The 22,463-nt window shown below is 49.5% G+C and overlaps 2 protein-coding genes across 5 annotated transcripts in view; one reads left to right on the top strand and one right to left on the bottom strand.

The window, feature by feature from the left end:
- Nucleotides 1-12,756, bottom strand: part of SAMD4B (sterile alpha motif domain containing 4B) — a 36,602-nt gene extending 23,846 nt beyond the window's left edge. Inside the window, exon 1 of the mRNA XM_027044651.2 lies at nucleotides 12,604-12,756. The gene's annotated coding sequence lies outside the window, so the exon portion shown is untranslated. The remainder of the gene's footprint in view (nucleotides 1-12,603) is intronic.
- A 398-nt stretch (nucleotides 12,757-13,154) lies between these two features.
- Nucleotides 13,155-22,160, top strand: GMFG (glia maturation factor gamma). 4 transcript variants are annotated; one of them, XM_015077546.3, is made up of 7 exons: nucleotides 13,155-13,473; nucleotides 18,030-18,126; nucleotides 18,252-18,301; nucleotides 19,133-19,182; nucleotides 21,080-21,162; nucleotides 21,666-21,739; nucleotides 21,925-22,160. In XM_015077546.3, coding segments are annotated over exons 2-7 (330 nt in total). In that variant the 5' UTR covers nucleotides 13,155-13,473; nucleotides 18,030-18,125; the 3' UTR covers nucleotides 21,997-22,160. The 4 variants fall into 4 exon arrangements, with proteins under 4 accessions (XP_014933032.1, XP_014933030.1, XP_014933029.1 ...); XM_015077544.3 differs by lacking the exon at nucleotides 13,155-13,473 and adding an exon at nucleotides 13,504-13,654; XM_015077543.3 differs by lacking the exon at nucleotides 13,155-13,473 and adding an exon at nucleotides 16,821-17,606.
- The last annotated feature ends 303 nt before the right edge of the window (nucleotides 22,161-22,463 follow it).

The following is a 22,463-nucleotide window of genomic DNA, read 5'->3' as shown; positions in this document are numbered from 1 at the left end:
CAAACCACATTTGGCTCCACGGACTGAGAACTCCACACAAAGACCCACTGAACTTGCTGGGCTCATGTCTTGCCACCTCCCTGAACTTCCATCCTCTTGCTGAAGAGCGCTGTGAGGTGCATCTGACAATGGCTATGACTCACCTGGCAGATCCTCTCTGGGACACCTGAACAAAGCAAACTGACCCAGATGTCAATCCCTTTGCATATAAGGGCAAGTGTAGGGGAAAATGAAATCTTTTTAAGTTTATTTACTTTTCTGATTAATCTCTACACCCAATGCGGGGCTTGAACTCAAGACTGTGAGATCGAGTTGCACGCTCTTCCAACTGAGCCAGCCAGGTGCCCCAGAAATCTTTTTATTATTTTTTATTTTTTTAAATTTATTTTGAGAGAGAGAGAGATGGAAAGAGAGAGTGAGCATGCATGTGCAGAGTAGGGGCTGAGAGAAAGGGAGAGAGAGAATCCCAGGCAGGCTAGGCTCCTTAGGCTCCCTCAGGACAGAGTCCAATGCGGGGCTCGATCTCACAAACTGCGAGATCGTGACCTGAGCTGAAATCAAGAGTTGGACGCTTAACAGACTGAGACACCCAGGCACGCCAAGACATCTTTAAAAAGGAATCAAATGTTGCTCCTGGCTTGAAATCCTCCAATGATTTCCTAAACTAAACCTAAACTAAAACTGAATGGATCTTGGTCTACAGGTCCCTGCAAGACTCCTGTGGCCTCTCCAATTTCATCTGGTACAAGTTTTCTATTCACTAGAACTCTTTCTTCAGACCTATTTATGGTTGGCCCCTACTTGTCACTCAGGTCTCAGCTCAATGTTACTTCCTCAGAGAGAGCTTCCCTATCGGATTTAAGGGGTCTGTCACACTATTTAGGCTATTTCTTCTATATAATTTGACACCCTCAGATATTATTTATGTTTGTTATTTCTCTTTCCACCAAAAAGCAAGCTATATGGTTACCCAGTGCCCAGAATGGTGACTGGCATACAGACAGTTTTCAGTATGTATTTGCTGAAAGAATGAATAAATAAGGTTAGCATAGAAGCCACAATTGGGATTTCTACAGCCCCGGAGAAGATGACAGAAGGAATGGCCCATAGGATGGGAAACAGACTTGGAAACTCTGTCCTAAGAGAAGTTTGAAGGCACTGAGGAAATTTCCCCGGTGGAAGAGAAGACTTAGAAGGAATGATATAGCTGACTTTGAATATATCTGAAGGGGTAGCACACAGGAGAAGAATTAGATTTGTTCTTTTGCTCCAGAGGAGAACCAGGGTGGATGGCTCTAAGTGAGAGGGGACACGGGAAATGTTGAGAGTCAAGAAAATTCAGTTCTAGTCTTGCCCTAGACACTGATTCACTTTGACCTGGAGCTAGTCCGCTTCCCTTCTCTACAATGTGTAAGATAAGGAGTCAGACTGGATCAGACACGACAAATGGGTTTTACCTCACAGGCTAACTCCCAACGACTGGTAGTGGCTGGTTGGGGCACTATGGTGTGAAGGATCCAGAAGAAATGAAGCAACAGGAGTATCCATCAAAGGGCAAGGATTAATCAATTGGGGCACACCTCATACAAAGAGATATTACGTAGCTATTAAAAACATGCTTGATTCTGATAGCATACAAAAAACATAGCATGTTTACATCTATATATAGTGTTTGATCTTTCACCACCAACCTGCAGGGCTGATCATAAGCTCCATGGTAATACATACAATACAATGCCATTTTCATAAAAAGAAAAAGCCATACAAAAATCCTTACACACCTCATTGTATCTACATGTGTATGTGTATAGAGAAATGTGTATAAAGACACACCCTAGGCCGTTCGCATTGGTTTACCTTGGAGAGGAGGAATTATTAACAGTCTCTTTATGTAACTTTGTAGCACTTCACTAGTTGCAAGTAAACACCTATTACTTCTATAATTTTTAAAGAATTAAAAAAAAATTTTTTTTAAGGCTGCATTCTACTATCTGGCTCAGTGATAAAGAATACTGTGACTGATTATCAATGTTTGCCCTGGATGCAGGATGGATGAGTGGTAGTTCACATGCCTGAAAAATCACTTTCTCTTCCTACCTCCAACATTTTGTGGATTTCAGCCCTAAGGAGACAGCATCTGCCTTAACATAAGGAAGAATTTTAAAATAATATATCTATCCAAGAATGGAACTGGCTGCCACGTGAGAAGGTAATAGCTCCCTGGCTGCTGGAAGTGGTCAAGTGGAGGCTACATGAACATCCCTTGGGAGTGGGAGGGATTCCTTCACTGGGTGGCAACTCATAGGATAGAAGGACATGTTACTATTTCAGACAGAACATTTGTGACGAGAGGTTTGATATGCCAACAACATGTACGGCAAAAAGATGACCAAATCCACAAAGAGACCAAAGTTGTGCACACTCTTTCCCATAAACTTTTTCTGGGTTGTTAGTTTTCCAAAGCAACAGCACTGTGCCTCCCAAATAAGCTGACGACCAGAATCTTCTCCCAAGCCAAATGCTATAAGCAAAGGTTTGGGACAGAGCGGGGTCTCAAATATGACACTTATTAAGTCCAGGTTTTGAATGAAGCAGGCTGGTGAGGACTATGGTGAGTTAGAAAACACATACCCTATCTAAAGGGAGAAGTCGTGATTTTAGCTCTAATCAACTGCTGCCATGTGGGAATGTGGGTCCAGTGTTGTTCGGTTTTAGATTTTTTTTTTTTTAAAGGGGAACCGGAAATCTGGACTTTTAAATAAAATTTCCCCTATTTTTAAATATTGGAAACTAATTCACATTAAAACAGCAACAGTGAACCACCATGAGGAACAAACAAAGCACGTGGCCTGCAGTCCTTGGACCAGATGGACACACACTGGGAAAAGACCAGAAGTCTGTGAACTGTCCTTCCCTCAGGCCTCTCTGGTGTATACCTTCAAGCTGCCCAGTTGTTCAGGGAACATGACTGGCAGAGAGGATCTAGTGCCCAACAATGGCTGTGACAGTCCTCAGTAAACACTGGGGGCTTCAGAGAAACAAACAGTTGCTTTTAGGACAGGAGAAGGATGTTGGGTATTTGTTCTGGATGGTGACTAGAGAGGAGAGTGATATGGCTTCTTCCGTCAAAGGGCCAGAGGTCCCCGGCTACCTCTTTTCCTGGGTGGTTGGCAGCAATGAGAAGGGGAGACCTCGGTTAGTGACATGGGCCAGGAAAGAGGCATCACGCTGACTATTCCAAGGCACCTTACACTGTGATGGATTTTGGTGGATCTGCTGCCAACCATCCATGCCCATCTTCTGATACCAGCCCCTGAGTTCCCTTTGGAAAATTAACTGTCTTCCTTGGCTCCAGAAGTAGACATGGCAAGTCCACTGGTCAAGGAAAGTCTTCACTGGACTTCTGCTGGAACCACTGAGGAAAAGAAGTTCTCCATTAGGGTTGCTGAGATTATACATCTCCTGATGTTACTGGCTGCCCCTTCGGCTACCTCAGTGAGAGTCTGCCTCAGAATGAAGCCAACACAGATGAAAGCAGAGTCAAGAGATGAGGGGACAAAGAGGGAGACCTGTTCACATCTGAAGATCTGGATCCAACCTAGTCAGACTGAAGCCACCTCACTCCAGACTTTTCAGTTATATGGACCAATAAATTCCTTTTGGGCTGATGCCAATTTGTGTTTCTATCACTTGAAGTTGGAAGAGCCTTGACCGCTCCCATACAAAAACAGAATTCACCACTGCTCTGATCTCTTTGTCATTGTGCGACAAAAAAATGACTCCCTGCCTTTGAGGAAAGACACTACAGGGGAATTCCATTGGAAAAGTTCTCAAACAGCCCAACTTACTGCTGCCATATTTGCTCTCTAAGGGACCAAGTAAGCTTCTGTGGAAGCACCTACCAATCCTGGAGGGTGGAAAATAAAGCCAAAATTGGCTAAGAGGTTTTAGGAAAAATTACTCACTAGGCTCCCTTCATTGGCTTCAAACAAGAAGCAGCCCACAGATAGGAGGTGCCTCTGGAGCCAGCTCTCCTCACTTGGAACCAGCACTGTGGAGTCAGATGTAGCTGAAAACGGGGCTCTCCTGCTGACACTTACTTGCTGTGTTGACCTTTGGCAGGTAACTCAGTTTCTTCCTCAGTGAGGCTGGTTATAAGAATGAAGTGGAACAATGTACGTAAAAATACCTACCATGATGCTTGGCATGTCTTCATATACCATATATCGTGTCATGTGCCAGGCCCTATGCTAACAGCTTTCTGTGGGTGAGTTCATTTAATTCTGAAAATAATACATACACTATACCTTACACATATATGTGACATACACATATATTACATGCACATATGCACATATACATGTATAACACTATTCTCATTTTATAAATGAAGAAACTGACACACAGAAAAGGTTAAGTCACTTGTCCAAGCCTACACACAGCTAAGCTGAGATTTTCAAGGTCAAACAGTCTGGTTTTAGAACCCTTGCTTGTTCCTAAGAATATTATAGCCTCCTGTAAATTCCCTTCCATTGCCTAGAAAAGTTGGGTAACAGGTACACCCGTTAATGCCAACATCTCTGGATGAATAAGGGGGTTCTATTAGACTTCCTACCCATTCCTAGCCCTTCTACAGCACACGCTGTAGTTACCTAAGGTTAGTTACCTAAGGTTAACTCACCATCCTGACCTGAGCAAGAACAAGAGAATGTCAGATGCCAAGGGAGCTCAACTTCTCTTTTGTAAAAACTAACCATTATTTTCAGAAACTCCTGAAATATGTACACAAAATATGCATACTATTGCTTCAGCTAAGAATGAGGCTTTTGTATGAACAGTCCTGGGGAAGGGAGGGAGAGGAGTGGAGAAGTCAGGGGGGCCTCCTGGAAGATAAGCATAGCCTAGGAAGCTGTGGCAAACCCTGGAGTAGAGAAGCTGGTTCCCTCTCCCCTTGCCCCCACGTATTGCTCCCTTTCACGCATCCCACGCTTACAGGTGTTGACCCTTCCCCACTAAAACTCTATCTTTAGCTCTTCCCTTTCTCTATACTTGTATCCTCTCACTTGGATGTAATCAACTCCTATAGATTCAACTATCATCTCTCTGTGGACAACAAAGAATTTCTTAAGTCATCTTTGACTCCTTTTTCTTCCATACGATCTAGTCATCTGGTCTCGATAATTCTTTTTTCTTAACGTTGGCTAAACATGCTATCCTTTTTCTTTCCCAAAACTCAAGTGGCTCTGGGACCAGACTGTCTGGGTTGGAAACAGAATCCTACCACTTACTACCTGTGTAACTTTGGGCAAATGATTTCACCATGCTGTGTCTGTTTTCATTTGTAAAATGGTTTTAATAACACTACCTACTTTCATAGAGTTGTTAGCTATTATCATCATCTTGTCACCAATCCTATCAAGTCCTGTTTTCTCTATACACCAAACATATCTATTTCTCTTATTTTTTACTACCATCACCACATTCAAGTCACTATCCTTTCTCATCTGGACCAATGTAATGCCTCCTAATCCACCTCCTGCTTCCATTCTTACCCTTGTTCTCCTTGCAGAAACCAGTGAACATTCTTAAACAAACAAAAAAACCCAAAAAACAAAAAAAAATCCAATCATGTCACTGTCTTGCTTTAAAAACCCTTTAACAGGGGCGCCTGGGAGGCTCAGTTGGTTGAGCGTCTGACTTAGGCTCAGGTCATGATCTCACAGTCTGTGAGTTCGAGCCCCGCATCGGGCTCTGTGCTGACAGCTCAGAGCCTGGAGCCTGCTTGTGATTCTGTGTCTCCCTCTCTCTCTGCCCCTCCCCCACTCATGCTCTGTCTCTCTCTCTCTGTCAAAAATAAACATTAAAAAAAAAAAATAAAAACGCTTTAACAGCTTCCCAAGTCTCTTAAGTGAAAATATAAATTCCTTACCATGGCCTACAAGGCCCTACATGATCTAGCCTCTGTCCCCTCTCCCTCACACTTGTCTCCTTGTTGTTCCTTGAACACATCTCAGGGCTTCTGCCCTTGTTAACCCCTCTACCTGAAGTTCTTCCCCAGATCATCACATGGCTGGTTCCCTGTCTTCAATTAAATCTGGACTCCCGTGTGCCCCAATCTTCCTCATCTCCCCAGTAAAGAGTTTTTGGTCTGAAACACTGAAATCAAAGGCTGCAGCTCTTCCAGAAACGCTTAGATTGTAAGATCCATGGGGGAAGGAAAGACTGTGACTGTATTATTCACTGCCATATATTTAAAAAAAATTTTTTTTATTTTATTTTAGAGAAAAAGAGAGAGAGCACATGAGTAGGGGTGAGAGGGAGAGAATCCCAAGCAGGTTCCATGCTCAGCGTGGGGCCCGGAGCTCAATCCCATGATCTTGGGATCATGACCTGAGCTGAAATCAAGAGTCAGATGCTCAACCGACTGAGCCACCCAGGCGCCCCATTACATTTTCAATTCCTAACCTAGTACCTGGCACATAGCACATCCTGAATAAAATATCTGTGAAAAAAATTTTCCACCTGCAGCAGTCCTTTCTCCACCTAAAACAATGTTTAGATTAGCCTTACTCCAAGATCGTCCCACAACTTGGTGCCTTTTCATCTTTCAGGTTATCAGTCTCGATTGTCACCTCCTCAGAGGCCAATTCTGACCTTGAGTATAGTGGCCACAGGCACCCTCTCTTCCATACTATTGTTTTAATTCCTTCATAGCATGTATCACTGATTTCTTTTGTGTATCCTCTCCACCCACCCCCATCAGAAGGTAAGGGCCATGAGTTCCAAGACCTTGACTGTTTCAGTCACTGCTCTATGTCCAGAACCTAAAAAAGTGCCTCCATAAATTGTTTAACTGCTGGAGTTGAGACTTGCATACTCTATATACTGTTGTTCTGTAACTTGCTCTCAATCAGACTGTATTCAACAAATTTACACTAAAATAAAACAAAACAAAACTCTACCCAAAGTAATTTACTTAACTCTCTCAAAGTTCAGAGTCCTGAAAACCCAAAGCTGAGGTACAGGACTGAATACCACTACTCCTGGATTCCATTACCTTACCCTGAGGCTACCACCAAACCTGGCCAGTCACCTCTTCCCTGTCTCTCTCTCTCAGTGAGATCCCAAAGGAAAGTCTGGTTGGATGGGATTAGCCATAAACTCTCTCTGGATCCAAACGATCACAGACTGGAGAATGACTGAGGTAGAGAACAAGCAAGGAGGGGAACGGCCACCAATATCAGAAAGCTCATGGGATGGAATCACAGCAACCTCAGTTAGCAAGAGAATTAATTCCAGGGTACAGAACTCCAAACATGTCCCCGAGGATCTTCTGTTAGTATTTCACACTTACTCAAGGAAGAAACTGTTTTCAAACTGGGGCTTTCGGGAAAGAGTTCTCTTTCCGCTAAGGGTGTTGAGGTAGGATTAAAGCGTAGGGTTGCTGAAGGCCATCTCTGTCACCACAAAGTAGAAACTTGTTGAGGATGAAGACACTCCTTGTAAAAATGGGCAGAGATTACTGAGAAGATTGTTTTAACTCCTGGATGAAGCTAAGACTGAAGTCATCCTAGCTCTGGACTTTTTAATAATACAAGTCAATTACTTCATTTTTTGATTAAACTAGCTTGAACTAAGGTTCTGTCATTTATGTCTTTAGAGTCCTGGCTGACGTGAACCATTTATTTTTTTTATTAAAAAAAAAATTTTTTTTAAACGTTTATTTATTATTGAGAGACAGAGAGACACAGAGCGTGAGCAGGGGAGGGGTAGAGAGAAGGGGAGACATAGAATCTGAAGTAGGCTCCAGGCTCTGAGCTGTCGGCACAGAGCCCGACACGGGGCTCGAACTCACAGACTGCGAGATCATGACCTTAGCCGAAGTCGGTCGCTTAACCAACTGAGCCACCTAGGTGCCCCGAACCATTTATTTTTGATAACACTGAGCACTTATACGCAGGACACTGTTTTAGCTACTTCATGTGTTAACTTATGTAATTCTTATAATAACTCTGGAACATAAGATACCATTATTGCTTTCATTTTTTAGCTGTGAAAACTAAGAGCCAGGGAAGTTAAGTAGTTGTCTAGGTCACAAAACTGGTAAGTGACAATGCGGGACACAAATCCTGTCTGGCCCCAGAGTCTGCATACTTAACTTATACTATGCTATAATGCCTCCTCATTGCACCCAACCCTACCTGAACAGAAAATCCAACTCTATGACTCATGGCACTATCATCTTGGGATGGACAGGGTCCAGAAACCTTCTATTTGTGCCACCTGTCCTCAACATTTATGAGGTTAGTTGTAGTTTACCTAGTTCATAGGATTCCCTATGAGGAGCATGAGATGAGAATACATGTGAAGCATTTAAACAGTAACTGGCAAATAATTACTCAATGAACAGTAATCATCGATAGTATCACTCTACGGGTCACAAGAGTATAGCTGGCAAATATAATAAAGATGGAAGAGATCTGTTTTCTTTCATCTCTGTCCTTTAAGTGAAGAGAAGAGATGCCATGACTGGGAGATGAGAAGCCCTTCTTATCTTTGACCTATTGCAAAGCTGTTACCTCTGCCTGGAAGACCACTCATCATTGTCCCAACTCCTGTGGAACACCGCCGAGCCCAAATACCACCTTTTCCATGACGTGTCTTTCCAGATAAAGGGCTCCTTCTTTCACTGCCAAATTTCCACAGCATATAATTTGTACCTCATGTTCTGCCCTGTGTACCTGCCCAACCCCTCTAATGTACTGTGAGCTCACTGAAGGCAGGCCCCAGTGTTTATCCTGTGATCTCCATTTCCCCTTCTTGACCCCAGAGAGAAACAGAATCCCTTGGAGAAAGCTGAGAGCCCCAGACTTATAAAGACTTATAAAGGCTGAGGGAGGCTGACAGGCCAATGAGGATGAGGTGAGGCAGGTCACCAAGCATAGGACCTAAGGTAGCTCAGAATCAGGAGGGAGCACAAAGAAAAGTCCCTCAGATAGCAGTGGGTGGGGCACAGAGCTTCTTCTAGGAGGAGAGGCAATGTGCGCTGGGTACAGGAAGAAGACAGGAGGGGGTGGGGAAGGTGTATACAGCCTGAATGGGGAGTGAGATCTGAAAAACTTAGAGATTTCTGGCCAAATGCAGAAGAGCTACCCTTCTCTAATGATTCCCAATAACTTACAGAAGGCAGATCCCACTTTGTGGGATTCAGAGAGAAACAAGACACATCCCAGTACTTTCTAAACTTGCAGCCCAATGAGAGTGAGTGGACAAGTACATGAACAACTAAAGGGAGAAGGTGAGTAGTGCTCTAGAAGGGAGGGCTCCGGACAGTAAGACACAGAATGAAAAGACCTGAAAGTGCCTTTAAGGGAAGGTGCCCATGCGGTGAGGAACAGATGGAAGATTGGAGATGGACGCATGTGTTGAAGGAGACAGCAATTTGAAGCGAGAACACCAAAGGCTGGGGTATGGTGTGCAGGGGAAGCCAGAAGGTGAAAGTGCCGAGGAAGACCTGAAAGGAAACTATTCAAAGGTAGAATATGAAGTAATTGCTCAGAGGATGGGGTAACCTTTCAGGGTAGCCAGAATCCTTCCAAGGAGGGGAAGAAGACTTCCTGGACGGCGGATATTTCCCATAGGCGACTCTTGGGAAAATGAGGATGGGCAGCAGTTCGGAGGCACACCCGGAAGCTTCTTTCAGGGGGTTTTCTGTGGGGGAAAGGGAAATCCTCTCACAGGACAATCATTCTCAAACTTGAGCATGCAGCAGAATCACCAGGAGGGTTCCTGAAAACATTGCTGGGTCCTACGTTCAAGTTTTCTGATTCTGTAGGTCTGGGCTGGACCCGAGAATGTGCGTTTCTAACCAGTTCCCAAGTGATATTGGTGCTGCTGGTCCAAGAACCACACTTTTAGAACCACTGCTATAGGGAAAGGGATTTTTTTTCTTTAATGTTTATTTTGGGAGAGAGAGAGAGAGACAGAGAGAGAGAGAGAGACAGAGAGAGAGAGAGAGAGAGACAGAGAGAGAGAGAGAAAGTACAAGTAGAGGAGGGGCAGAGAGAGAGGGAAAGAGAGACTTCCAAGCAAGCTCTGTGCTGTCAGCGTGGAGCCTGATGTGGGGCTTATCTCACAAACAGAGGATCATGACCTGAGCCGATATCAAGAGTAGGAAGCTTAAGTGACTGAGCCACCCCGACGCCCCTAGGGGAAGGGATTCTTTAGCGAGGAGGCCCTCAAAGGGGAAAAGGAAGGAGAAGGCTGCTGAAAGGAAAATGGGACGAGTCCTCAGGAAGTCTCTAAGGAGGGTGTTAAGGGTCGCTCAGTCTCCAAAAGGAGGAGTCTGTGAGGAGGAAACCTAAGAAAAAAGGTCTCTGAAGGTTGGGATTTCAAGACCTGAGGCTGTCTTTGAGGATCTTTTTATTAAAAGGAGACATGGAGGCTCCTGGAGGGGAGAGGACTAGAGGACGTTGGCGGCCTCTGAGGAGACAAGGAGGCTCAGATCTGAGAGGGACCTCTAAGTTGGTTTCAGAGGAAAGAGAACGGAGGAGACGAGAGGGTGCAAACAGGGATTCTAAAAATGGTAAATCGGATATGGTCCTGAATGGGGATGCCACAGAAGGAAAATGAAGGGATGTTCCAAAGAAGTCTGAAGAAAGTGCTGGGGATAAGGTTGCTAATACAGGGCAATTTCGACGAAAATTCTCTAAAGGGCGTCTGCGGGAGGTGCGGCTTTCTCAGAGAGATCTTGGATGTACTAGAGCACGATAACAGGGGTCTTTTCAGGAACTCCTCAGAGAACTCAGATGAGGAGAAACCTGTGAGTAAAGTCTTCGAAAGGGTATAATATGGAAAAGGTGGGTCTTCTGGGTGGAATGGGCAACTGTCAGGGCAGAGAGCTTTTCAGAAAGAATTCTGGGACTTTCTAAGAGCAGGAGCTCAGTTATTTTGAGGGAAGACTGAACGGGGAGGGGGGTTCTAAAGGACCTGAGAGAACCTGTGAGGAAGAGTTCAGGGAGGGAAATCTCTAGGAAAAGTGTCTTAGTATAAGGCAGGGGGACTTGGAGCAGTGATTCAAGGGCTTCTGAGGGGGGTGCTAGAAGGGTCTCTGGGAGGGATTTCAAGGGCTTATCTCAATAGGAGGGCTTGAGGGGCTGCTGAGGTCTCTGAGAAGATGTGAGGAGGTCTTGAAAAACTGCATCTCACAGAGGTCACGAAGAGGGTCTTAAGGTTTAAGGGGTTCAAGGAGGTCAGGGGGGGATTTTTAAGGGTTCTCTAAGGAGGATTCTAGAGAATATCAGAAACTACAAGGGACTTTTTGAGAATCCTGAAGAAATCTCTGCAACATGTGGTGTAGTTTACTGGGAAAGATTTGGGATACATAAAAGCGGTTGTGGAAAAGGCTTTTGGAACATGGGATCAAAATTCTCCACAGAGATTTCAGTGAACCTCTGGAGGAGATATTTGGGATAAGTGAGGGAGGTCTGCGGGGAAGATTCGTAGGGTACGTGAGGGTGATCTCTAGGGCATTTTGGGGTGGTGAGACTTGGGGGAACAGAGGTCTTTGGGAGAAACCCTTGGGATCTGTGGAAGGATCCTAAGGGACGACTCCATAAAGGGGGAGTGTGTCTGAGAGATGGCTGGTGTGTGTGTGTGTGTGTGTGTGTGTGCGCGCGCGCGTGTGTCGGGGGGAGTCGTCTGGGTGACTTTTGGGGACCTGAGGACATCTCAGGGAGTCTCTGAGGAAGTCTTTCAGGGTACACTGGGGACGTTCCAAAGGACATGGTGGCGGGGAGGGGGCTCAGAGATTTGGGGGGCCACGAGAGGAACGTCTCCCAGGCGATTTCTGGTACGGAGGTAGGTAGGAGGGAAAATTCTCGGGGACGTGTGACAGGGAAGTCCGGGCAGATTGTGGGGATATGCGAAGTAGGTGTCTGGGGGAGATTTCTGGAATGTGCGGGGTCTGGAGGGGCTCTCCGGGAGACTGCAGGAGATTTTTAGGGCTTACGAGGGAGGCTCGGGGAGGAGATATGACACACATTGTTGGAATAGACGAGGAGTGGCCTCCGGGGAATATTTCTGGACGGAGGAGGAGGATGGGGGATCTGGGGCCAGAGGAGGGGTTCGCTGAGGAAGATTTCCAAGACCTACGCCGGTGTGTGGACAGGACTGTGGAGAGGTAAGGGGGGGGGTGGTCTCTCGGAAAGATTCCGGGCCGGAGGAGGGGTGCGGGTTTCCAGGGGGCTCGGGGGCAGGTTTCGGGGCGCCGTGGGAACGCCCTCCTGGGAGGTGTCCGAGGCAGACCTGCGGGGGGTGGGGGTCGCGGGGAAGGTCCCCTGGCCCGGCCCCTCGCGGTCCCCAGGGTGTGAGGAGGGTTTCGGAGGGAAGCGTCCCAAGCGGCCCCGGCGGGCGACTCGAGGGCCGGGGCTGGGGGATTCTCTCGAGGGCCGGGACCCCCGAGGCCCGCGCTCGCCGCCGCCCCGCGGCTCGGGGTCCCTGAGGGGGCGGGGCCGCCCGCGCGGCCTGGGGCGCCCTGAGGTGAGCCCGGCGCGCCCCGACCCGCCGCCGCCCCGCCGCCGCCCGGCCCTGCCCGCGACTCACCGCCTCGGCCTCAGCCGCCGCTGCCGCCGTTCGGGCCTCGTCGGGCCCCCGCCGCCGCCGTCGCCCCCTCTCCGGCCCGCGAGCTCCCCTCCCTCCTCCCGCACCGACCACCGCCGCCGCCGCCGCCGCCGTCGCGCTGCGTCACCGCGCCGTGCGTCACCGCCCCTGGCCCCGCCCCGCCGGGGCCGCCGCGCGCCGGCATTAGCTCACGCCGCGGTGACGAGCGGCGCGCCCGCCAACGGGCGGCGAGGGCAGCCCGAAGGGCGGGAGGTGTGCGCGGAGAAAGGCGGGGTCCCGGGGAGAGGGGAGCGGCGGGGGTTGAGCGAGGCCCAAGAGGCCCGCCCCCTGCGCGGTGGGATTGGCTGGCCGCGGGGCTGACGGGCAGGCGGCCCCGCCGGGGCCTCGGGGCCGGCGGGCGGGGAGGGGGCGGGGCGCGCGCGGCGTTGCCACGGGCAACGGGCGCGGCGGAGCCGGGGATTGGGCCTCCCGGCCCGCAGGGGGCAGTCTCGCGCGCGTCTCCCTCGGCAGCCGCTAGCTAAGTCACAATTCCTGAACCTGGTGATTGGGCGGGTCTCCCAGCCGCTCTTGCACGCCCGGCCTGAGGCCTGGGCCCAGCTGGGACGAGCCGCCAGGTTACGAGTTGGCGCTCAGGTTTCTGGAGTCTCAGCTTTTACCACCGCAGCCCTCTCTGAGCCTGTTGCTTCGTCTTTCAATTGGGACTAGGATTGAAAGAGACGATGCGTAGAAAGCGCTTGGCACAATGGAGGCCGTCAACAAATGGGAGTTGTTGCTTTGACTATTGTAATCTGTTCATTCCACAAACTTTCCTGGATCTGGTGACTAAGCGGAGCGGGGGCCCTCACCCAGAAGGTGACAGAGAAATGGCTTGTTAGAGGAACTCAAAGAAAATGCGGTCGGGGTGGATGGAGTGTAGAGCTCCAGGCAAGGAGCGGTGGGAAATGAGCTGTGGCCAGGTGTTTGGCCGCTTGAGGGAGTTTGTCTTGAGGACACTAGGGAGCCATGGAAGGGCTTCAAGCCAGGGAGAGTCATGGTGAGTTGTGGGTTTGGAAAGATGGCTCTGGCTTTCATATGGAGCATGGATTGGAGGAAATATAAAACTGGGGGCCTTCAGTCCAGGGAGGCCGTCGGGGTGGGACTGAGGCGTTTGCACCAGGGGGGACTTTGGGAAAGGGAGGGGGTGTGGACGTGGGGGGGGGGGGGACGCCCAGGAGGCCGAGTGAACCTGCCCTGGGACTGGCTGGCTGAAGATGGGGAGAGAGGGTGAAATCCAAGAAAAGGTCCCTGGCTGGGGCATTGGGGGTTGGTGGTGCCTCCCAGAACAGGTCTGGAAGATTCTGAGCCCAGTGCGGGCCACCCAGCAGCAGGGGCCAGGAGGCTGCATAGCCCTGGGTCTGGAGCTTAAGAGAGAAATTGGGGCTGGGAACCAAGATTTGAGGATCACCAGAGGTGGTGACTGAAGTTGTGGGTGTTAGCGATCTAGCCTGGAGAGGGTATGAGGGTGAATGGAGACAAGGACCCAACAGAACCCTGACAGAAGGGGACACCTAAGGTTTAAGCAAAGGAATCGAGGGTCTCGAAGATTGGAAAGGAGCAGCCAGACAGAAAGGAAGGCGTGAGAAGAGGTCATTTCATGCCAGGGTGGGGGATATCATAAACCCCATCCACTTCCCTTACATTTAAGCAAAAACTTTCACACCCTATAGAGTAGTTGTGCTTGAAAGACACACAAAAACTCATTTATTCATCCAACAATACTTAGGTACCTAATATGTATGTGTCAGGTGCTGTTCAAGGTTCTAGAAATTCAACAGTGGAACAAAGCACAAATATCTCCGCCCGACGCTTACGTTCTGGTTGAGGGGACACAAACAATAAATAAATAAATACAATGTGACTCAGTGATAGTACTATGGAGTAAAATAAAGCAAGCTGAGGGGATGGAGTGATGAGGTCAGCACTATTTTAGATGGGGAAAGACTTCTTGGATCAGGTGAGATTGGAACAGGTATCTGAAGACATGAAGGGGTTCGGGCATCCAGGTGGCTCAGTTGGTTAAGTGTCTGACTTTTTTTTTTTTTAATGTTTGTTTATTTTTGAGAGAGAGAGACACGGCGGAGCAGGGGAGGAGCAGAGAGAGAGGGAGACACAGAATCGGAAGCAGGCTCCAGGCTCTGAGCTGTCAGCACAGAGCCCGATGTGGGGCTCAAACCCATGAACCGTGAGATCATGACCTGAGCCGAAGTCGGATGCTTAACCGACTGAGCCACCCAGGCACCCCAGCATCTGACTCTTGATTCTGGCATGGGTCATGATCTCACGGTTCATGGGTTTGAGCCCCGCATTGGGCTCTGCACTGACAGTGTAGAGCCTTCTTGGGATGCTCTCTCTGCCCCTCCCCTAATATCTCTCTCTCTGTCTCAAAAATAAATAAAAAAAGGAAATGAAAGGATAAACCACAAGGGGAAGAGGGTTCCAGGGAGAAGGAACAGCAAATGCAAACAGCAACAGTGGCAGGATTATTTGCAGAACCACAAAGAGGCTAACGTGGCTGGAGTGGGGTGAGCAAAGAGGACGGTAATAGAAGACAAGGTCCAAATGGTAATTGAAGAGGGGTGGTGGCAGATAAAGGCCACCGTAAGGACTTTAGCTTTTACCCAAATAATATGGAACCATAGGGGGATTTTGACAGAGGAAGTATGTTGTATGCCTTGGGTTTTATTAGGATCCCTCTAGCAGTCCTAGAGAGTACTCTAGAAGAGTAGACTGTGTGAGGGGAAGCAGGGGGACAGTGAGGAGGCTGCTGGGAGAGTGAGGACAGGGAGGAGGCTGCTGGGCAGGACCAGAGTACAGGCCATGGTGGTGGTGGGGAGGGTGGGAAGTGGGCATTTTGAATTTCAGAACCAGGAAGTTCTGATGTATGATGAGCTGGGTTAAAGATGACTGAGATCCATGGGGCGCCTGGGTGGCTCAGTCAGGTGGGCGGCCGACTACAGCTCAGGTCACGATCTCGCGGCTGTGACTTCGAGCCCCGCATTGGGCTCTGTGCTGACAGCTCAGAGCCTGGAGCCTACTTCCGATTCTGGGTCTCCCTCTCTCTCTGCCCCTTCCCTGCTTGCTCTCTCTCTCTCTCCCAAATAATAAACATTTAAAAAAAATTTAAAGATGACTGAGACCCAGGTGGACACATCCGCTGGGCAGCTGCGTGTAGGAGTCTAGAGTTCAGGAAGAGGGCCAGGCTGGAGAAATACTGAGGGTGTCCCCTTTGAAAGCTGAGAAACTGGATGAGATCAGGAGGCGAGGAAGGTAAATGGAAAAGGGAAAGGGACAAAGGACTGAGCCCCTAGAACACCCCACTGTCAAAAGGAAGAATCAGCAAGAGAAGCCAAGAAGGAGCAGCTAGAGGACTCGGAGGAAAACCAGGCCAGGGTGTTGTTCTGAAAGCCAAGTGAAGAAAGTGTATCAGGGCACAGGGAGTGATGGACGGTGTCACATGCAGCCGACAGCACATGACAGATGAAGACTGAGAATTGACCATTAGGTCATTGGTGGCCCTGACAAGGGTATGTCAGGGAATGGGGACAGGAGTGACAACCTGCTGGGAGAGAGTTGAAGAGAAAATTGGGAGGAGAAACTGCAGGCAGTGAGCATAGACGATTCCTTCTAGAAGTTTTGCTAAAAGGGAAGGAAATGAATGGGCAGTGGCTGGATGGAAGATAGGATTCTTAGTGTTTAAAAAGGAAGACATAACCCCACGTGGAGGCCGAGAGGAAAGATCCAGTGGGGCTGGGAACATTGGTGATGCAGAGAGAGGGAGGACAGCCACAGTGAGACCGTAAGCAGATGGGACAGGGTGGGAACCAGTGCCCATGGAGGGGCTTGAGGAAAGCTTGTTCACTACACTTGTCCATGGGGCCAGCGCAGCGGGCCAGCCAATGTGGAGCTGGGACCTGTGAAGATTCTTTTTTTTAATGATTATTTATTTTTGAGAGAGGCAGCAAGTGCAGGGAGAGGACAGAGAGAGAGAGAGAGAATCTCAAGCTGGCTAAGCGCTGTCAACACAGAGCCTGATGCGGGGCTCGAACCCATGAACTGAGAAATCATGACCTGAGATGAAACCAAGAGTCCGGCGCTTAACCGACTGAACCCCCCCCCCCAGGTGCCCCTATGAAGAGTCTCTTTGGTTTGCTTATATTTTCTCACTGAAATACATGGAATTTTCCCATACATTACATTCCCTTTTATTTCTCCTTTGTATGACAGGACATTATATTGATTCGGGGGGGGAGGAATTTATGTACATAAGTAGGTTACATTACCCAGGAATTTCATTTCAGAGTGGGAAAGGGGCAACACAAAATGCACTTAATAAAAAAGGGGGTACCAGTCTGACAGAATTGAACACCACTGTTGTAGGGCCGATTATTAGGCCCCTGAGGTTGAATGGCAGGCAAAAAATTCACCATTACCTGGGCTCTGTGGAGCCTCCATTTCCCCATCAGCACAACAAATGACAGTTTGATTAGCAAACATCCCTAAGTTCCCCCTTTTCTGCTCCAGAATTAAAATATTCCAGATGGGAGAGATCCAGGAAAGCTTCCTGGAGGAGGGGAGGAGTTAAAGAGCTCATTGTTATGTACTCTGTATTGAGTATGTCCACCATACCAGGAGGTATGTGAAGCTCTTTTATCCTCACAAGAATCCTGAACCAGAGGGGCGAAGTTATTTAGCTAGGATCACACAGCAAGGCAGCATTCGAACCCAGGTCTAGGTGATTGCAAAGCCTGGGAGGTCCTGGCAGATGAGGGGAAGGAAGGAAGGGGAGGGGCCTTCTGAGACAGTTGTCCCAGAATGGGCATAAACAGGATGTGGTGGTGGATGAAACCTTTCCCCTGCCCCACACCCCGCCCCCTGAAGCCTTGGTCCCCACCCCTAGAAGACAGCGGAACTGAGAAAAGAAGAGGCCTGTGGACAGAAAAGTCATGGTCAGGGGGCCAGGGGTTGTATGGGAAGGGCTGGGGGCTGGGAGAGTGCCTGGGTGAAGGTCAGGCTGTGGGATAGAGGTCAGGGGCTAGGAGGGTGACCCCTGTGGCAAAGGGCCTGGCTGGGGGAAGAGAGATGCCGTTTCCGGGTTTAGCCCCAGGCAGGCAGATCCTTGGGTCCCCTTGACCGTTCCCCAAGTGTGCCTGCTGAGAGGGCTGGAGTCCAGCCTCTACTCTGCACCCCAAGGGTGTGCATGGTAAGGGACAGTGTCTGCCCTAAGGAAAGGGCACTTTTTCCTAATGTTCACAGGAGCATCCTATGAGCCGTCAGGGCCCTCCTCTTTACTAGTGGAGAAACTGAGGTTTGGGGAAGGGGGCAGGGGCTGGGTCCAGGTCAGCTCAGCTATTCTTGGGCTTCTCTGGCAGTCCGATTCCCTGGTGGTGTGCGAGGTGGACCCAGAGCTAAAGGAAAAGCTGAGGCAATTTCGCTTCCGAAAAGAGACGGACAACGCAGCCATAATAAGTGAGTGTCATCTTCTCCCCTGGAAGGATGGGTGAAGGGGTGGGGACAAACAAGGAAGTCTGCGCCAGTGTCACGGGCGGGCGGATGGAAGGGGCGTCTAACCCCTGTGTGCCATCCCTCCCCAGTGAAGGTGGACAAAGACCGGCAGATGGTGGTGCTGGAGGAAGAATTTCAGGTGAGGGGCTGGGAGGGATGGGACCCCCCCCCAGAAGTGCAGGGTGGGACTGGGAGAGCCAGGGGGCTGGAACTGATGCTCAGAGCTTGACGCTGGGGGCCAGAAAGGCCTGGGGGTCAAGTTCCGGCTCAGTTGTGACTCGAGGCAAGAGATTTCACCTGCATGGGTCTGTTTCCTCATCTGTGAAGTGGGGATACCGGTACCTCTCTCTCAGGGTTGTCTATGGATTCAATGATTTAATCCTTGTAGTGGGTTTAGAAGAAGGCCTGGCTCAGTGAAATGATGATGATGACGGTGACGATATTTTATTGGCACTTAAATGAGAGTTTCCAGAGAAGTTAAAAAAAAAAAAAAAAAAACGAGCGGAAATCCTGTAAAAGGGTAGAGCCCACCCACCCTTTCTTTCCTCGCTGTCTTTATCAGTAACATGGGGATGATAATAAAGCTTACTTCATAGTATCGTGGTAAGAATTTGGGGGAGGGTGGCCCACGGAGGCTGACGCTGGGGCTGATCGACGGGAGGGGGAATTGGCCAGGAGCTGGGCTCTCTCAGGTCCTCTGAAAGGCAGTGCAGCAAATGATTACGATTTGAACCCAGGTTCAAATCTGAATCCTGCTGCTCGCTATCTGCAACCTTGAACAGGTGTTGTAACAACTCTGGGCCTCAGTTTGCTTACCTGTAAAGTGGGGGTAATAACAGAACCTACCCCACAGCCTTGTGGGAAAGGTCAATGAGTTGATCTATGTGTGTTTCTTAGACCAGTGTCTTGGCAAGTGCTTGGAAGTGCTTATTTAATGTCAGTCTTTTCTCCCCCCCTCCCCGCCCCCCAGAACATTTCTCCAGAGGAACTAAAAACAGAGCTGCCAGAGAGACAGCCGAGGTATTGTGGGGGAAAGAAGGGGAGGGTCAGGCCAGGGGGAGAGGGGTGATGATGAAGGAAGAGACAGAGGGGCCCCTTGGATTCCTGTCTTAATCATGGGCTCTGATCCGTGTTTGAGGCCACGAATTCACACCCCAGGACCTTTTGTTTATTGCAGAGTTTTATACTGACAGTCACGTGACATTAGAGCTGGATTATTTTTTCCTTTGGGTACAAACTTTGTTAGATTTCGGTCTCCTTATTGCATTTCATTAAACAAAAAATGAAAAAAAATTTCCTTTTTCAACGCACGAGAATATTTGGGGCAGCAGAGGAGTTATTTGACCTTTAACGATTGGAGGGAATCCTGTGCGAAGCCACACGAGGCTGGTGCTTTTTGTATGGAGGAGCTCTTTGACCCTTCTATGAAATCTAGTCTGTTTAGAGTTTTCATCTCCACTGGGGTGAATTTTGGGTGCCCCGGGATTGCAACCCTCAATCTCAGGCTCTAGACCTCAGCCGGGATCAGCTCCCTAGGTATCTGACAAGTATAGTCACATTGGGCCTCATCGACAGAAGGGAAGCCTCAAACACAGGGCTTTTTTTTTTTTTTTTTTAAGTTTATTTACTTTGAGAGAGAGAGCAAGAGTAGACAAGGGACAGAGAGAAAGGGGGAGAGAGAGAATCCCAAGCAGGCTCCACACTGTCAATGCAGAGCTCGATGTGGGGCTCGAACTCACAAACTGTGAGATGATGACTTGAGCCAAGATCAAGAGTTGGATGCTTAACTGACTGAGCCACCTAGGTGCCCCTCGAACACAGGGCTTAATGCTCTGCGGCTGCCTGCCATCTGGACATTTTTTATGGTTTTATCTTTGAATTTGTGTTTTGTGTAAGGGTCTGATACGACAATGGAGCATGTGCTGGGGGCTCGGAGCCTCCTCCGGCTCACACATGGTCCCTCCTCCAGCCCTGGACAGCTTCTCCCCTGGTCACTGCCACCCAGTGAGTGCTGCTGCCCTCTGCCCCAGTCAGGGGCCTGAGTGCACATGTCGGGGGAGGGTCAGAGTCAGGGTCAAGGTTGGCACACACCCCCTGCATGACAAGTTCCAGGGTTTGTCTGCAAGCATCTGTACTTCCCCTGCGTGTGTGCTCATGCCCAAGAGAGCCTGACTTTATGTAGCAAACGTGAAAAGACTGTAATCACGGGGCACCCAGGTGGCTCAGTCTGTTAAGCATCCAACTCCAGATCAGGTCATGATCTCCCAGTTTGTGGGTTCGAGTCCCTCATCGGGCTCTGTGCTGACAGCTCAGAGCCTGGAGCCTGCTTCGGATCCTGTGTCCCCTTGTCTCTCTGCCCCTCTCCCATTCACACATGCTTTCTCTCTCTCAAAAAAAGTAAACTTTAAAAAAACAGAAAGACCACAGTCAGTCTGGAGACAGACTGCAGAAGAAGAACAGCCTTTCTCCTGCCTTTGGAACAACAGGCCCCATGTGTTCATTTTGCGCTGGGCTTGGCAAGTTATGTGGCTGGCCCTAGTCTCAGGCCAGAGACCTAGAGCTCTGGACAGTACTGCATAGTGCTTGAGCCCTTACACTCCGGCACTGAATTTCCTGGGCTCAAATCTTTCCTCTGTCCACAGAAGCTCGGGTAAGTGACCTTACCTCTCTGGGCCTCAGTTTTCCCATCTGTAGTATGGGGATAATAATAGCACTTATGTCATCGGTTATTGTGAATCGAACAAGCACCTCCTATTTGATTTTCATTTTGCATTTGAGGCCAGTGTCCTGGGTCTCATCTGTTAACCCTAGGCCCTCAGACTCAGGCAAGATTTCAAGATTGTGGGCTCCGGCAATGGGCCCTGGACCTGGGCGCCAGGCCGAAGTATTGAATTTGAATCCCCTTTCACTGGTGTAGGTTCGTGGTTTACAGCTACAAGTATGTGCACGAGGACGGCCGAGTGTCCTACCCCTTGTGTTTCATCTTCTCCAGCCCCGTGGGTGAGACACAGCTGACACCTGTCCTGATAAGGGGGGGTCTTAGATGCTGTGTGTGCGGCATGTGAGAGCATGTATGTGGGTGCAGGTACTTGTGAGCGGGCACTGTGTGAATGTGTGTATACGTGACTTGGTGAGTACGGGAGCGTGTGGTGCATGTGGTGTGTGCGTGTGTGTGGTGTGTGGGTGTTGGGAGGGCAGCGGGGTGGGGGTGGGGCCTCAGATTCTTTAAGAATCCACCCATCCTCCTCAGTCCCAAGGTGTATAAGCAAGTTAGCCTCTTCCTTTTCCTTAGAAGCCCTGTCTGGCCTCTAAACCATCTCCAGGAACCCTCGGAATAGCAAGCCCCCAAACAAGTCCCAAAACTCTGAGTAGAGCTTCAAGAGACCACCTTGGAACAGCTCCCAAGACCCTTAGAAAAACTTCAGGGCCTGTATGACGTTGCTGGGACCTTAGTGATAACCGGGGTCCCCCAGTTATGCTCCCTTCTCCTTTTTCCCATGCAGGCTGCAAGCCTGAACAACAAATGATGTATGCGGGGAGTAAAAACAGATTGGTGCAGACGGCGGAGCTCACGAAGGTCTGGGCCTGGGGCTGGGGCTCCCCAGTGTTAGGGAGGAGGAGGGGGAGGGTCTGGGCTTCCGGGTCTGAGGGAGGATGGGCTGAGGGTCCGGGACTCCAATTCTGAGGGAGTCCTGAGTTCGCCTCTGAGTTCGCCTCTGAGTTCCTGATTGGATCTCAACGCTGAGACCTCTCCCCGCCCAGGTGTTTGAAATCCGCACCACTGAAGACCTCACCGAGGCCTGGCTCCAAGAGAAGTTGTCTTTCTTTCGTTGACCTCTGGGTTGGGGAACTGAAATCCTCATGTCTGAATTCCCGAAGAGACTGGGAACTCGGACCCCTAAGGACCTGAACATCAGAAACCCTAAAGAAATTAAAATGCAAGAACTCCTCAGCAGGAGGAGTTTAATTTAAAGAAATTAAAATGCAAGAGATCCTCAGCTCTGTTTGTTTCTCATTGTGGGCCCTAGCCCACAGTCCCTGCAGTACCGGCCTTGGGCCAGCAGAGGGCAGGCAGACCAAGTGGATGGCCGTGAGTCCCAGGAGGAAAAGAGGATACCGATTTCTCAGAAAGGGAGGGGCCTGTAGGTTTTTCTAGGGTGTGTGGGTGTGTGGGTGGGTGGGAGGATGGAAGGGGGGCTAGGTTTCCTGGAGGAATGGGAAAATATCTGCATCCAGGAGGGGCCACTCCCAAGGGGAATAAGGACACCTGGATTCCTGAGAGGAAAAACGAGGCCGAGTGC

Source organism: Acinonyx jubatus, chromosome E2 (genome assembly GCF_027475565.1).
Source record: "Acinonyx jubatus isolate Ajub_Pintada_27869175 chromosome E2, VMU_Ajub_asm_v1.0, whole genome shotgun sequence".
NCBI classification, from domain to species: Eukaryota; Metazoa; Chordata; class Mammalia; order Carnivora; family Felidae; genus Acinonyx; species Acinonyx jubatus.
Note: the sequence above shows the minus strand (reverse complement) of the source record. Positions and strands in the feature narration are given on the sequence as shown.

Excerpts from the sequence above, each read along its gene's own strand:
- GMFG (XM_015077544.3), top strand. Across the intron at positions 18,302-19,132 it reads TGCTGGAGGAAGAATTTCAG|AACATTTCTCCAGAGGAACT; the intron begins GTGAGGGGCTGG and ends CCCGCCCCCCAG. Across the intron at positions 21,163-21,665 it reads CATCTTCTCCAGCCCCGTGG|GCTGCAAGCCTGAACAACAA; the intron begins GTGAGACACAGC and ends TTTCCCATGCAG.